The 17,182-nt window shown below is 41.2% G+C and overlaps 1 protein-coding gene across 8 annotated transcripts in view; it reads left to right on the top strand.

Moving 5' to 3' along the window:
- Nucleotides 1-1,076: 1,076 nt before the first annotated feature.
- The window catches only part of BRSK2 (BR serine/threonine kinase 2), a 470,664-nt gene continuing 454,558 nt past the window's right edge, over nucleotides 1,077-17,182 (top strand). For 4 of the 8 annotated variants that reach the window (XM_039538093.1, XM_039538092.1, XM_039538089.1 and 1 more), the window contains exon 1: nucleotides 1,077-1,507. In XM_039538093.1, the coding sequence (XP_039394027.1) occupies nucleotides 1,414-1,507 (94 nt within the window). In that variant the 5' untranslated portion in view covers nucleotides 1,077-1,413. The remainder of the gene's footprint in view (nucleotides 1,508-17,182) is intronic. The other 4 variants (XM_039538090.1, XM_039538088.1, XM_039538085.1 and 1 more) reach the window with 1 other exon arrangement.

Raw genomic sequence — 17,182 nt, 5'->3', positions numbered from 1 at the left:
AGTTCTGCATGCATTCAGATGAGGGCATTGAAACCACGGTGCTATCCGGGATGGACAATGGAGCCTACCGATGAAGAGAAAGTAAACAAGGGGGCTTGGGGTGAATTTCAATGGCGTTGAAAGGAGTTACCTTCATAGTCCTGGTCACTGAAGTCCTTTATACGGTCCTAAATCCACAAGGTACATAAGCATGTGTCTAACTTTAAGCACATAAGTAACCGCATTGACTTAACTGAGACTACTCATGTGCTTAAAGTTACACACATGCTTAAGTACCTTGCTGAATCAGGGCACCTCTTTGCAGAACAGATACAGCACGGGCTGCAGAAGTACAAGTTTTCCTTATATTGCCCTGCACTTGTGTCACAGCCCTAGAGAGACCACCTGTAGAGCTTAAAAGTTTCCATGGTTCCAAGTTTCACCCTTGGCATTTCAGTTGTGATTACCAACTGAAGTACCAGTTATGCTGGATTTTTATTTATTTATTTATTGGTCTGTACATTCAGTCCTACATGTTCCCCCATTGAAGTCCAAAGCAAATCCTCCCCCGACTTCATTGGGAGCCTGATCAGGCCCTGTTTTTATAATAGTCATTGTTTCTGAAAGACTCCTTACCGAACAAAAAGAATAGAAATACTTTCCATAGAACCCGGATCCATAAATCTTACAAGCTTGTTTTCCAAAGTAGATTTCTTTCCTCATATAAATAATGCCACAACTTCGGCATTATTTTAATTATTGCTTTTGGTTGGTGAATTGCAGTGGCAGGTGCCTAGTGGGGGCTAATTTAGAGAAAGACATGTCTGTGTGTGCATATGATTTTTAAAATAACTTTATCCCTATTTATCTTTAATTATTTTCCTTATCAATAGACTGATAGCCATAGGTTTATTGATATTGCCATTGATTATGATGCTCTGTATCAGACAGGGACAGCAACTGCTGCTGATACTGATGGAAAAGGAAAGGTAGTGGGAGGAGGAGGAGAGGGGAACTGAGTTGTTGCTGGAGATTGGCTGCCTGTAATGTCACTCACAACTCTGGGCCCCAGCTCTTCCGCTGCTCGAGCTCTGGCTCTCCCTTGAACAGCTCCTAGTGAGAACAAGGCGTGCAGAGCTCCGATCACCAGCATCATGCTCCTTGGGCTTGGATCCTAGATCCCCCTCGTTGAACACTGGTAATAGCTGCTCTGGCCCTCAGCATCCCACGCTGACAGACTGACAGAAAGAAAGAGGCAGAACAGGAAAAAGGAGGAAGAGAAAACCTGCAGCCAAGTGGACTAAAGCAGCCAAGAGCGAGGGGAGAAGGGTGCTTTGCTTACACCGCTGCAAAGTGGGAATTTAAAGAACTGCAGAGAGAGAAATCCCAGCTCCCCGCCACACACACAGCGCAGAATTATAGCGCCAGGTAGAAATGACATCAACGGGGAAAGAAGGCAGCGGAGCTCAACATGCACAATATGTTGGACCCTATCGCCTGGAGAAAACCTTGGGCAAAGGACAGACAGGTTGGTTCCTTTGCAGCAGCCGCACTAGGGATAAGGTGCGGTAGCAGCTGATGGGGATGGGAGATGTGAGGGACTCTGGGTTTTCCCTTTGGCTGCTGCAGTGGAGAGACTATTTCTAATGGATTTTTGCCTTTATTTATTTCCTGTTGTTTTTATATATGTGTATATATATATATATATTTTAAAAAGAATAGCTTGCCTTGTGTGCATCACTCTTGCTAACGGGTGTTGTTCTGGTGGCTGTCAAAGTGCATGCAGAGGAAAACGGGGATGCCCTGCTGCTGGTAAATTTTATGTCAGTTACTTCACTGCCCCACTTTGCTTCCTTTTCTTTTTGATCAAATTAAATTGAAATGAGAGGTGCACTGTGTATACTGGAGAGGAGGAGGAGAAGGACGTGGTGGGGAGGCGGGGGAGTCACCAGCAGTATTTCATGACATCATGATTGAAAAGGGTGTAGTCCTTAAGGTGCAGTTGGTGGGAGAGAATATGCACAGTACAGTCTATGGCACCGGCTGCTGTGGCTATTTGGAAAATATGAATGGATGGTGTTGTTTGGTATGTTTTTGTGTGGCATAGTTTGAATTTAAAAATAAAAAAGTGGTCAGCAGCAGAATTCACTCTAGCGGTTTGAGGTTTTTATTTATTTATTTATTTATTTTCCAAAAGCCCCTGCTTATGAAACTGGCCCCCGTCAGATTTCCCTGAAAGGAACAATGGTAAGAAATATTAAGAGGAAACGTAGTGAGAGAATTAGCAGAGAGCAGGTGCTTGTGCCCTACGTGGCATAATTAGATCTCCTAAATGCATTCAAGATTTGGACTCGCTGGTTGCCTGCCTGGATGTTATATTTACTTCAAGGGCAGGAGAGCAGTAATTGGAAGGAAGAGCGGTTAAAAAAAAATCCCCAAAGCCTTTCCCATTTTTATGTTCTTTTTTAGTAACAGGTGCAATGAGCAATGGAGTCTGGCAAATTGATTTGGTCGGGGGACCCCCAAAAGTGGATTGAGTCTCCAGGTTATAATTTAGAGGGGAGGGTTGGTGGAATCAGCCATAGGGGGCTTCTTTGGGCTTGTGGGTGTTAAGTGTTGTTCATTATGGTGGGACAATAAAACATGATGCATTGTGTTTTTTAAAAACCCAGCCAAGCTTTGCCCATCTGTTGTCTAAAGGATTTAATAGGCGTTTCCATCCCCAGCTGCTGCCTCTGCTCTGCCTGCTTCCTCACTGCCCTGCATGGCAGCAGCTCTGCAGTCTGCAATTTTCTTAGGGACACAGTCAAAATCCAGATCTTTCTCTGTAAGGAGAAATGCTCTTCTGAGATGATTGATTATGACCCCCCCCCATTCGTTCTTCTCTTCTCCACAAACCCCATGGCAACCATTGGAATATATGGATGGGATGTGAGCATCATATAGTCTTGAAATGAAAGTGACTTTTATTTTATTTTCCCCTCTAAATCTTTAAAATAATACAACTGCTGAAGGTATCTATCTTTTTTTTTGGATATTACCTTTATTCTTCATATTACTGAATGAACTCATATCTCTCCAGATGTAGTTTCCATAAAATCCGTCCTGATGATGATGATAAAAATACCCCACCAAAAAATTGCAGTGTCTTGGTGATGATAAATCCGTATCCTGTTTCCATCGCTAATCTCTTGCTGGGCACTCTAGCTGATCATAAAACCAACCCTAGATATACACATTCATTTTCTATCTTCATCACCATTTCTTTCTTCCTCATCTTCTTGGCAACACCCCCGCCCCCCAATATACAGATATAAAATTGCATCTGAGATTCCTGCACATTAATCTTTATGCTCCAAATCATGTAACCTTATACTATGGTCCTAAAGGGTTATCTGCAGCTTTGGTTATTTTTTTTCTCCCTTGATAATCTTCCTATCTTCCTCCTAAGTGATTAGAGAGAGGGAGAGAGAGAGACAGGCAGGCGGGTAGGAGGGGAGACTGTATGTTTTCAGGGTTGTTGCTTTTGGGCTCTGCAGTTATTTGACCAACTGGACTAGCAGGAAAGTTGCCTTTTACAATTTTACACTATAGCAAATCTATAGAGACAGGTCTCTGCTTTGTGCAGTCGTGTGTGTGCAAACAGCAAACACATTATATGCACTGTTTCAGGGAAGATGGAGGGATAAAGCTTAAAAGTAGCTGATGCCAGCCTCTGTCTTCCTTACCTTATCCACCCTTGATATAGATAATGCACGGAGGTGAAATCTGAATTGGTGTTAATTGTACATAGTTAAACACGGGAAAGATGCTTTCTGGTCTTCTGCATTTTCTGTGCTAATCAGATTCAGGAACGTGCAGAATTGCAGGTGTGCATGTAGCCCTCACCCTGCTAACTTGGTGGGTGGATGGGGAACCTGCAGCATTTTTGTGAGATGACAACAGTGCAGTGTGAGGACCTGATTGACCACTGCGATTTACTAGTGTAACTCCATTGAATTTGATGGAGTAACACCGGAGTGAATCAGGCTGTGATCATTTCTTTAGCTCATCTGAAGAGTTTAAGGCTCGGAAGGTTAGGAAGTAAAGGCTTGTTTGGTTGCGTGGGGTGTGTGTGTGTGTGTTTTGTTTTGTTTTTGAAAGAAACTCTGGCAAAACATACTTACTAGCAGAAGGAAAATATGCAGTCCTGTTATACCAAGTCCTCTACCTTCTTCATTGATCTTCACATCACTCGTTTTTCTTTTAAGTAAAAGAATACTTCACCCTAAAGTTATTTCAGATACGTGGCTCTTGCTTCTCTCCCCATTGTATTAAATATTATACAAACCTCTTAGTAGCTCTCACCTGCCTTGCACTCAGATTGGATAATTTTTAAGATCAAAGGAAGAGGAATAAGGGAGAGCGTCAAGTACAGAATCTGCCACAGTTCATGGCAAACTTACAAAGGATGCTATGAAAGGGGAGCTTTCATGTTCATCTGAACTCCAAATGGCACGTTTCAGCCCTCCATGTAGCGATAGCAGATTTCCTTCTCAATATCTGCAAAAGAGAAATGTTTACCAACAAGAACTTGCTGGTTCCTGCAAAGAGGCCCAGATACTGTGCTTGTGATGTCAGTGGAAACTGGTGACATCTAGTAATGGGGAGGGAGTTGGCAAAACTGACATTGAGAAGTGGGTTCAGATCCAGTTCAAAATGCTGGCTAAAGACCGTGCTGATTTTGATTTAAAGAAGGATAGGCAAAGCCTGCCCTGAGGAGTCGACAGTGCTGGGACATCAGGCTTTCTGAGAATGACTAATGTCACAAAGAGAGGATTAAGACCAGTTAGTTTGGAAAGCAAGAAAGGAAGGTAAAGCGCAATGCTGAAAAATGTTTGCACTCCAATAATACTGGGAGTGGGACAACAGCTAAGAAAAATTCTTAATAATTCATCCCAAGAATTCTACATGTGAATAATTTGGAGGGCCACAGTAAGACAATTGCCCTTTTGTTGTTGTATTAGGCTCAATTCAGAGTATCTCTGCCATTGTTTCCGGCAACTGGTCTAGTAGCTCATGGAATCTGTATTAGGAGGGAACAAGAATATAAGAAGCAGTGTAATAATTTAATTACCACACTCATAACATTTTATTATAAGGAAACGTCATTGTAAAAGATGACAATAAAGGATATATAAAGGTGTCTATGAAGGGGTTGGTTTATGTAAATTTCATCGAATTACACTGTACTGCAGTTAATTATCCTAGTTTTTCACTGTAATTAACAGTAATGAGCAAAAAGAATGTGCTTTGTGTTACAATAACACACCAGGAGATACTATGCTTAGAAAACAGATTGGATGTGAACACTGAGAAGAGATTCAAGTTTATTATTCAGATTAAACAGAGGCTGCTCTCCATTTGCCACTAATTCTGTGTGAAATCAACTTTTCATGTATTCCTGACACTTTTTTTTTTTAATTCCAGGAATATATTTTGTTTGTGAGTTTTCTTTTGCCCTTGTTAACCTTTATGTTCTTCTTGAAACCCTCTACAGTAATTCAGATTGACTGTAGTGAATTTTTATTAGTGAAGGCAGAGATGAGGAATTGAAGTATTCCTTGCTAAGTGCTTCAGCATTTCAGTGGATCTTTCTGCATTCTCATTTAAAGGCCAACTTATACACTTCAGTACTATTTTTGTTTGTTTGCCCTGGCACCAAATGACAGCACAGTTAACATTTCTGAAATGCTCCTTTCTCTGCAAGCAAAGCAACACTGTCCTGTGTTGGAATTTAGTCTTTGATCAAGTTTCTTTGAAAGCGAAGAGCATAACATTGCAAATCCATTTGGTATCACTCACACAACTTCTCTGATATTTGCAGGCATTCCATACACAGAATTCCGATTGAAGCCAATGGCAGTTCTGCATTTAGAGAGCTTGCATGATGAGCCTTCCATATTGAGAGGGTGCACTCTGTTGTATATAAAGTACAACAACTTGTACATGTAACGCAGTACATATACCAGCTAATAATCAATCACATACTGGTATGATATTGAGCTGTATAGCTGTAGAATCATGATCCTGCTGCTGCTTCTGATTTTATAAACATACGTATCATCAGTGTTATCCATACTGTCATAAATAGTTTTATAGATTATAGGGGTCAGACCCACAGATGGCGTAAACTGGCACGGCTCCATTGAATTTGGTGACCCTGACCTACACCAGCTGAGGATCTGGCCAGAGAGATGTAAATCATTTGAAGTTTCCATTCAGACCTGTTTTCCCCAAATACATGCAAGTTCCATTTATATTTTTAAACACATTTCTTACGTGGTTTTTAATTAGAGAGGCTATCTTGATAGCAATAAGTCTTATCTGAATCTGCATACCTTCCAGTGATAACCTGTTAGGACATCTTTCACTTAAGAGATGAACTAATTTAGTAATCACACAATCGGAAGTATAATATTGGAAACAGTGTCTCAGGCAATGGAGGTTTTACAAGCACAAGTTTTTAATGAAATGTTGCTAAGATATGTTGACATCAGAGTCAATTATATATGTCTGGACCCTCAATGTTAAATATGGTTGGAAAGGAGGTTGTTATACAATAAGGGTAGAATTGTAAAAAAGCTGCCATTGATTTTCAGTGACTCGGCCTTTGGGTATCCAATGTGAGATACCTCCACTCTGATTTTCAGAGAAGCTGAGGCTCTACAACTCTGATTGAAATGAATGCTACCATGTTAAGTAGATCTGAAAAACAGGCCTTTTGAAAGTTTTGTGTTAAAACTATTCTAGCAAACACCTCTTTGCCAAATTTAGTGCAAATGATAGGTACAAGAGATCTAATTTAGATCCTGATCCTGCAATGTGCTATATGCCAATCGACTCCTATATGCTCTGCACGGGCATAGGGGTCTGACTGCACAAAGCACATTGCCGAATCAAGGCCTTATGACCCAATCTTATTTCCAGCAAAATTAGTGGCATAACTGCCATTGAATTTAGTGGGAATAGAGCAGGCTCTTAATGGATTTGTAAAGTGACAACTAGCCTTTTGCCCGAGTTGTTAAAATTCAGATACGCTGTCAAACGAGTGGGATTATATGACCATTTTTATATCTAAATCTCAGACCTTAGCAGGTGCTGCTGTCTTCTACAAATACTGTTTTCATGCTGCTCAAACAGCTTCCTCCTTTCCATCCCCTCTCTACTGACATTTAGTGTCACTACAGTGGGGAAGACCATACATTAGAATGATGAAGGAAGTTGGAGAAATTAAAAACATTTCTCAGTAGAATTTATCTCTGGAGGGAAATTATTTCTGATCTACAGACAATTTATGGCTCCATTGGAAGAACCAGCGTAGTATTTGAAATGTGTCCTTACAACTGCTTTTGTATATTATGATGTCCTCACCAGCCAGTGAATGTTCTGGATTCCCCAACACCCTGAAGCCCTTTATAGTATAGCATACATCTATTTCATACAGACTCTTTCAGGCAAACTGTAATGCTGGATGCTTTACAGAATTAAATAATGGATGCACTGTTTGAAATAATAATAATAATAATTAAGAACATAAAAAAGAGCAGAGAGAAATGAAGCGGTATGGACAAAGGAGAAAAAATGGTTTTCACATGAAATTTGATCCAGCTCCTGTTGAAATCAAATGAAGTATTTTCATTGACTTCTAGTGGGAGCTGGATTTGGTACGGAATGAGGAGGATGCAGTATGGCCATTCCAGAGGAATGAAGCTGAAAAGAAAGCTCTTGCATTGACAGTACTGAGATTGCATAAAGGGGTAGAGAGTAAGTTATTTGGTGAATGGAGGGACCGAGGAAGGGAATGAAGAGAGACAGAGGTTTGTGCAAGTTTTAAAAATGAGGAGGCTAAGTTTGAAAAATCCTGAAATGCACAGGAAACAAATGGGGGGAGGGATAGCTCAGTGGTTTGAGCATTGGCCTGCTAAACCTAGGCTTGTGAGTTCAGTTCTTGAGAGAGCCACTTAGGAATCTGGGGCAAAATCAGTACTTGGTCCTGCTAGCAAAGGCAGGGGTTTGGACTCAATGATCTTTCAAGGTCCATTCTAGGAGATAGGATATCTCCATTAATTAAAGCTGTTGTGGGTTATTTCTCAGTATTTTTGAGACTGTGGGCAGCAGATTCTGCGCATGCTACAGCAAAGTTAGGGCTTGCTTCCAATGAGAAGAGATGGAAACATGGATGACAATTTGAGCAGAGGTGAACTCAAGACACAGGGGCATGCATGGTTGATATTACAGGGGTGAATTTGTAGACATTAATCTTGGAGAGCTTCATTGTATGCTGCTCTTTGAATGCATAGTCAGTTTATAGGAATAGGTACTGCTTCTGCTCCCACTGAAGTCCATTGATACAAGATATGACTTCAGTCAACTTCGACAGGAACAGGATTAAGCCCATTATAATAGGTAAGGGTCAAACTTTTTACTTCTCTAAGAAACTTCATAATGGAACAACCATCAAGAGTGTGGTTGTTCGTTACAAACAATGCAAGGGCATTAACAGTCTTAAATGATAAACTGTTCATTTTTTGTGGGAAAGTGCCAGAATAGCTCAGCTTTTCAGTTCTCATACACAGAATCACAGAATCATAGAACTGGAAGGGACCTCAAGAAGTTGAATAGTCCAGTCCCCTGAACTCAAGGCAGGACTAGGTATTATCCATTCTAGACCATCCCTGACAGGTGTTTGTCTAACCTGCTCTTAAAAATCCCCAATGATGGAGATTCCACAACCTCCCTAGGCAATTTGTTCCAGTGCTTAACCACTCTGACAGTTAGGAAGGTTTTCCTAATGTCCAACCTAAACCGTCCTTGCTGCAATTTAAGTCCATTGCTTCTTGTCATATCCTCAGAGGTTAATGAGAACAATTTTTCTCCCTCCTCCTTGTAACAACCTTTTATGTACTTGAAAACTGTTATCATGTCCCCTCTCAGTCTTTTCTTCACCAGACTAAACACGAGTTTAGTCCATCAGACAACACTCTTCTATCACAAGATTTAGTGAAGCAAATAATTCATCACAAATAATTTGTTCAATGAATGTAGCCTGCCTTCTTCTGGAATGTCCATGAGGAAATTGCGGTTTCCTCAAAGTAATTTGTCATTTCAGTTTATTTGACAAATGTTTATTTTGATTTCCCACCCCCCAAATGTATTGAGCCTGCTTAATCAATAATCAAGGAATTGGGTTGTGCTCTTGCACTTGGATGCAATCTGTCAGATACGTTACAGAGTACTGTTCTGTTCCCTGGTTGGATAAGTGTGCGAGCATTTCCAGCATGAATATTTGCATGTGCAAACATAAAATTTGGTTTCCTGAACACAGTTTCAAGAGTTGTTTCCCATAAAAATGTGTGTGAGTATTACTCAGATGATCCAATGTTTGCAGAAAACAAATACAAAAGAGTCACAAATGTGACCAAATCAAATTCACTTAAAAATTCAAGTGAATATTCGCAGAACATTTTTACATTATTCACTCAGCTCCGTTGGCATGTACCATGAACAGTATATATGACTTTTACATAATGATGAGCTGCAAAAGTTTTGTTTATATTTATTTTAAATCTGTTTACATACCCAAATCACTATGGGTGAAATTCACTCCTGTGCAGAAGTCTAGCACAAGACCTATGCAACCACCAATGTCCTACTTAATTCCTCAAGATTGGGTTTAAGTGAATATTAACTTGAGCATAGGACTTGTGCTGGCCATCTACGTAGGGACAAATTACACCGTAACAGAGCACACTGTATATAGAGAGTTATTTCCAAATATTCTTACGTATTATTATGTAGTGCTATTTTTGCTACTGTAGCACCCAGAGGCCCCTTTGTACTAGGTACTGTACAAATTCATAGGAAGATGCAATCTCCGTCTGAAATAACTTACAATATAATTTAATTTTTTAAAACAAAATATTTGAAAATGATTTCCCTCTTCACATAGGCACCAAGTTCTGGAGCCTGAATTTTTGTCTGCGACAGCTGATAATATCACAAAGCCTATAAACAAAGCAAGCAACAAAAGAATATATCCCGTTCAGGTGCTGATGAGGTTGTTGGTTTTTGAAGGGGAAACTTAGGATAGTGAGTGGAGGAGAAAATAAAAATTACCATATGTTTATATTTAAAAGCTAAGCTAAGCACAGGGCATGATTCTTATGTAGAATGGGGAGTTTTGTGGTTCTCTGGCAGAAAGCATCCGTAAAGTCAGCCAAGCCAGCCACTGGATGCTTCTCTTACTGTAGGGAGATGTTCAGGTGGTGTAGAGCCACCACAATAGCTCCTTAAGGGTCACCTCCAGCTATCAGTGTATAAAAGCACGATTTAGGAAAAGGGCATATAGCTGGTGCTCCCCTTATACCTGATTGACCCCCAGTTGCCACAAAAGCTTCTGGGCCATTGCCAGCCAGTGTAAATTGGAGTAGCCCCGGGGCTGCTCTGAGTTAGGACTAGTCCTGCATCTGAACTCAAGATTGGGGAAACACAAAGGTGCCTAAAGGCCATCTTTTTACATACATGCCTACCCCAAGGTGCAGCGAGCATTCCTTAGCTTAGGATCTGGCTCATACTGTTACAGATATGGCATCTTTAAATAAAGATCTTTGTACGGGTCCAGAAAAAATGTCTCCACTACTTTGTATTTCACCTTTAAATCCTTATTTTAAGTTTTTATGGAATTATTCCCCAGTATAATTACCTATGGGCGAATGTTAGATAAGAAATTAGAGAGAGGAATCTGTTGCCTCCTTAATCGCTGGTTTGATAATGAAGGAGTCTGGTAGTTTGCATTCTGATGATTAACTTGGAGGGCATTTTTGATGTTACCAACCATACTCAAAGATTTGTAACATTTAGAGATTCTGGTTGAGTTGGTGGCAAAACAGCATCTTAATAAGGTTGCTCTGTGTGTGTGTGTTTTAAAATATTTTTTATCTAATCCAAACTGTATATTGGGATTACTGGTATGGTTGTGTTTGAAGTGAAGTGTTTGCCTTTTTTTTTTTTTTTAACTTTTCAGAGGTTGGTGGGAAACAATTTTCAGGCACCCATTCAGTAAGTGCTTTTCTAGCTGCCTGCACAATTTATCAACAACGTGCTCTTTGTTTCCTGAGGCTCTTGTGATTTGTTTCACTACTGTTTTGCAGTCCAAGCTTTCTGGAGAGACAAAAAATATCTGTGTGGTTGTGCGTTTTCAGTAATGTTTTACAAACGTATTAACAGGCATTGTTTCCACAGAGTCATTCCTGTGTGGTTGCATAGGGCCCCACAGGCCATAAACTCAGTCCTCCAGCCACCATACCATTAAAAGTACAAATTATGGAGGAGCTGGTCTCAGGTGGTGGGGAGTGAGCTGGATTGGGCCACAAATGTCCTACTTTTAAGAGGCACTGAGAAACCTACTGCTAGCTCTGTATATCCTAATCTGCCAGGAGATGGACTTGGGTGCTTTGATTGGCGAGTGATATGATCATCTGTGCTGGGGCTTAATTTTTACCCAGAGGTAACTCTAGATATGATTCTGCCGCTCCTGCTCTTCTTTCATCCAGTTCCTCTCCCCCATTCAATGTATGGCCAAGAATATAGATGTATTTCTAGCCAGGTGCACTGTTGATGATGCCCCACAAAAAGACGATCAGGGCGGAGGGATTCAGAGAAAATCGCATGGGCATCGCTTTCCCACGGCCTTGCCAAGTCTGATGGTATCACCTCCAGCATCAGTCAGAGCTAGGGTGACCAGACAGCAAATGTGAAAAATTGGGACAGGGGTGGGGGTAATAGGAGACTATATAAGAAAAAGACCCCAAAATCAGGGTTGTCCCTATAAAGTCGGGACATCTGGTCACCCTAGTCAGAGCTTCTCCAGCGGGAAGAGTCTCAAGGCCGCTTCCGAATTTGGAGCTCCCACATACCAGCTCTGCCTGTTAGCACCGAAACACAGGGTTGCTTATGAATCATAGTTATGTTTGAGATAACCCGGGGAAATATATTTTGTTGCTTGGTCCAGAGAAAGCTTCCTTCAAAACATCCCAACCTACTAAACTTGCAAGGTAAAATTGGCAGATGACTGCACTTACAAAGAGCAGTGTATGCAGTTAAATCAAGTAATAATAGTAAAAAAGTATAAGCAGCAAGGAAAAGATGACTTCAGCTTCCAGGCTTTTTAATGGGGTGAAATTGACTCCTATGCCAGAAGCCAGCACAGCACCTGTGGCCTGCTTAAACCTTCCAGTTAGAGCATACATTGCTCATAGGCACTGTTCTGGCCATTTTCACCAGGTGAATTTCACCCACGGGGCGTCCCTCAATATCCTTGGGACAACTTATCCCTGGGGTAACTCCACTGAAGGATACATTTGGCCCTGTGAGTTTACCAGCCTAGTTTTTTTCAGCTCTCCCAACATTTTCATCTGAAATTCATTTGTCCCTTTTAAGCCATGAGGTCCTGAGACCTCACTGAAGACCTAATTCTGCTCCCATTAAATTTGGGATGTTTTGCCACTAACTTCACTGGGAACCGAATTGGCCCCTCTTTTTCCTCTTGCAGTTGTTGCCCTGATGTTTTTCACCCCTGGGATAGTTGAACTGGAAAGTTGTACAGTGTGTCAGGTTCGTTGCTCCCAAATTTATGTACTCCTGGGGGAATGGAACAAGGGGTGGAACCATGTTTGGCTTTTTCCATCATTGCTGCTTCACACATCAAAGCTAATGAAAACCTAAAGAAGAAAGACTTCTGTAGAATCTTCAGAAGACATTATGGTTTCAGGTGCAACCGTCGTCATCTAACCCTCATGTAATCACCAATGGAATCATCTCTGCTAAGGCAGGTAGAAACTTGCAGAGAGCAAGGATCCAGTCGGAGAGAAATTAGAGAAATAGTGGACAGACAGTCAGGCGAATCTTGGGTTCTATTTCCAGCTCAAGTACTAAACTATTGTGTGACCTTGGGCAAGTCACTTCACCTCTCTGTGTCTTTGTTTCCTCTCTCGCCCTCTGTCTGTCTTGACTATTTAGATTATAAACTCTTCAGATGAGGACTGCCTCTTTCTGTATGTATGTAAAGTGCCTAACATAGTGAGGCCCTGATCTCAGTGGAGACCTCTTTGTGCTGCAATAATACAAATCATTAATAAAGCTAAAGTTGTAGTAAATCGTATAGCTGCTCTAAATTGCAGCTGGATACAAAGGCCACACACAAGGAGCTGTTCTGGCAAATGGGGACTAATGCAGCAAGTCTTTTTAGGAAGTCCCCCACACCCTGGTCATGCCCCATATGGCAGATCTGGGAAGAAAGAATGATCTAGGGCCATGCGGGGATTCCCCAATGCTTGGGGAATCTCCAACCAACCAGCTACGCTGGATTTCTTCCTACTTTGTGCTGCCAGAGAAGTACAAAGCAAGTGGAATTGGAGGCCAGGATTTAGCTTGTACGTTTGCAATCTGAGGGCTGATCTACACGATGCGCTAGTCTGCACTAGAGGGGTGCAAATTCTAGTGTGTACTCGTGTGTTGTGAACTAACTGGCCTGAGTGTAGCAGGGTGACATTAATGCACACTAGTGAACTTCTTGTGCACACCAGCAGGGTCCACACAGGCCAGTTGGTGAGCAACATGTTAGTGCCCACTGGAATTTACACTTCTCTAATGTGGACTGATTGTGTGACAAGCCCTGAGTCTCAGTCATGGGGGAGATAGGAAGGAAGGCAGCTCTTTCTGTGCTTTCACTATGCCTACATTTGGATACAATGGCATTATCTTCAGTAGGCCTTTCCTGCACAAGGCCATGAAAGAAGATTGAGATCTCTGTTGTGTGTTCTCTATGCATGTCTGTGTAATAATGGTCACCAAAGACAAAGCTGAGCATTATACTCAGACTTGGCAATGACACAAGCGCCCCAGCTCAGTTAAACACAGGCATTTGTTTTGCTGGAAAGGCATGGCCATGAGTTGCATAGCTTTTGGGAATCCTTATGCTCTGCAGCACCCAGCAGCTGTAAACGGGATTCCTCTCATTTGCTTTTCAAAGCAGAGTTTAAATCCAAATATTAAAAAAAAAATTGGGCTAGATCCTCAGCTGTTGTAAATCGGGGAAGCACCTTTGACATCAGTGCTGATTTATACCAGTGGGAGATCTGGCCCAGGGTTCCTGGTTTCTATAGCTTATTTCACTCCTTGTATTTGTGCAATTCCATCTTTGTCACTGATTGATTAGGTAGGCCAAGTCCTCTTGTCAGTTACACCAGTACAGCCCTAGTGACTGAAAGGGGCTTAGAACAATTTATGAGAGGAGAATTTGGCCCATAAACACATTTCTTGGCAATATCAGACACGGACTGCTAGCCATGATCTAGTTAAGAGAAGCCCAGACTTGCATCTTGTTTCCTCTGCAGTGAAGAATTGAGCGAATTAAGAGCACAGAGTAAACTGATGTTGTAGAGTAGTTCAGTTTAGATTGAAAACATGGTCAGAACATTTTACAAATTATTGAGAGGTTGATGTCCCTCCATGCCCCAAAAGCTCATGCATGCACTTAAAGTCTGTGCTTAACTATAAGTCCAATAAAGAAGAGCAGACATAGCAAGTAATAATATAACAGAATTGCTGTTACGATATTCTATCGCACTTCTTCTACACTGAAGCCTCCTGACAAGTCTGCACTAGACATTGTTGTGTGAAATTGCCTGCTGTTGATCAAGCAACATTGCAGCTTCTTGAGTGGTAGCAACAGTGGGAGCGCTAGAGTGACTAGGGCATTGCTGTTCTCACAACCATACTGACTAACTTTGTTCAGTGCCCACCTAGGTGATACTGTGGCAAAAGTGCTAGTGGTTACCTAAGCCATGGCTTTACTGCTCCTTTCACCATTGGTTCAGTCCCCCTGAGGTAGAAAACTCTGTGCTCTCAAATTCCTGTTGAGCTAAGAGATATTGGAGGGCAATCACAATTGTCCTATGCACACAGGATTTGATTTTATTTTATTTTAGGTAACTATTTGGGGGAGGGCAGTGGTGGCATTGGTACAGGGCAGGTTCTACTCCTCTCTTGGCCCACAGCTAGAAGGCAAGGTAGTCTGGCAGAACTAACACATAACTGGGAATTAGAAGGTTTCAAAGTTCTAACCCTGGCTCTGCTACTGACTCACTATGGCCTTGGGCAAGTTATTTCATCTTTCTCTCTTGGTTTCCCTAGCTGTAAAATTGAGATGATAATTACAGGCATAGTTTGATTTCTATATTTGGGGGGGCAGCTCCAGTCAGGCCAATGGGGCCATGCAGAGGGGGGTAAATTCTGTGCCTGACCGAGGCTTGCTGTTTGGGGCCGGGTGCAATGTCTCCTTGCTCCCCAAACTATGCGCATGATTGATAATACTTACCCACCTATTGCAGTGACATTGTGGGGATTAGTTAATATAGTCATTTGAACATACAAAGCACTATGGAAATGTAATAAGTATTATTGCAGTTTATGGGTTAGCCTTACTTTTTTGATCCAATTGGTCCAGTCTCTCGGCTAGTGTTAATTTCTGTAGCTTCATTGGTTTACACCAGCTGAGGCTCTAGACTATTTCTTCTTTTCCAGGTGAACTTGCTTTCTCCCTGTCCTTTCCCTTGCTCATTCCACAGCCTCTCCTTTTGGTGATGACAATTTTGACAGCAAAATGCAGAAATCTCCACGGCTGCAATTTAAAGCCGAAGTTACGTTAGCCCATTATATAAACAAGAGAAATTACTTTGATGTTCCTGGTTTGACAATGCCTGGCCCCATTGATTTCCATCATTTCTTTCCTTAGGGGCATTTGTCCCTGATCTCTAAAACAAAATGTCACAGAGTAAACTGTGTTTATATGATGCTGTGTATTCCACTTATGAAGGATTTATAATTCGGTCAGTTTTATTTATGGTCCTATAAAGCGGATAGAATTATATTGCAGTGTTAAAATGCAGAAGCTTCATTTTCCTATAGGCAAAGCCCTCTGGTGTTTTGAGAATGCCGTTCGGAGATTCTGACTGGCTGATGAGAAACTTTGAGACGGCCTTGGAATTTTTAAATTGCTTCTTACTGCCATCAGTATAAAAGTGAATCCAGGTTAATAAAAGCAGCCACTTTATAATAGTGACAGCCTTCTCTGGCAGCATGATGCTTACACCAAATTCTGTTTCAGTGAGCTTTGGCTTCCAGAAATGTCACTGGTGAAGAGATTGGGTGGGAGTGAGGTGGGTGGAGAGGCGGATGGGTTATTTTTAAAGGCTGACTGAATTGTTAGGGATGCAGGCATTTCTGAAGGGGCTGATGATGAACTTGAGAAAATTGAAATATCCAAGAATTTTTATAAGGGGTGACCTCAAAAGTCTATATTGCAGATGTTAATGGTGGTTATACAGCAGCTTGATGGCTGGAGCAGTATTTCTGATAATGGGAGAGGCGGGCTGGTGGCCCTTCCTTCCCATCAGCATCCTAGGGGTGAAATTCACTCCTGTGCCAACACAAAGCCTTGATATTACTTAAGGCCTATTCTGAGGGATTAAGTGATGAGCTGGCATTATGATGACTCTTTCCATAGAGAAGCAAAAATGGGAGCTCACAAATGGCTCGGGAGGAAATGGAACACTGCAGTAGTTTAGTTCTATTTGTGGGATGATGAACAAAATTCATCCTTGGTGTATTTACACTGAAATCTTTGCAGCAATACCAGGAATGAACTTGACCAATTCCCTTTGTTTTGTATAATTATAATAAATGTCAAAATGAAACAGTAGCTACAGATATAATATATTAAAAGAGACACGAGCAACTGAAATATGGCCCAAAATTGAAATTTTCTAACAAGCTTTTTATAAACCCCAAGACCAATAGAAATAATGATTTCCTCAGGTTTTTTTGGGAAAAAACAATTCTGATTAAAAGTTTTAAAACAACAAATAAACTTTCACCTGCAGTGTTTGAAACCCATCAGGAGCCTGAAAGTGAAATTGACTCTAAACCAAAGTGAAAGTGGCTGCATTGATTTTCATTGTCCATGACGAGACTAATGGGAAAGGTGGGCAAAGAGAATTAAGAATGACAAGTAAATTAGATTTTTAAAATTCTTTAAACTTGTAATCATCTAAGATATTATTAGCAAAATAGTTGAAAATGTATATATTTTTGGAGAAAGGCA

The sequence above is a fragment of the Mauremys reevesii genome, linkage group 4 (assembly GCF_016161935.1).
Source record: "Mauremys reevesii isolate NIE-2019 linkage group 4, ASM1616193v1, whole genome shotgun sequence".
NCBI classification, from domain to species: Eukaryota; Metazoa; Chordata; order Testudines; family Geoemydidae; genus Mauremys; species Mauremys reevesii.
This window is presented reverse-complemented; position numbering and strand designations above follow the sequence as displayed.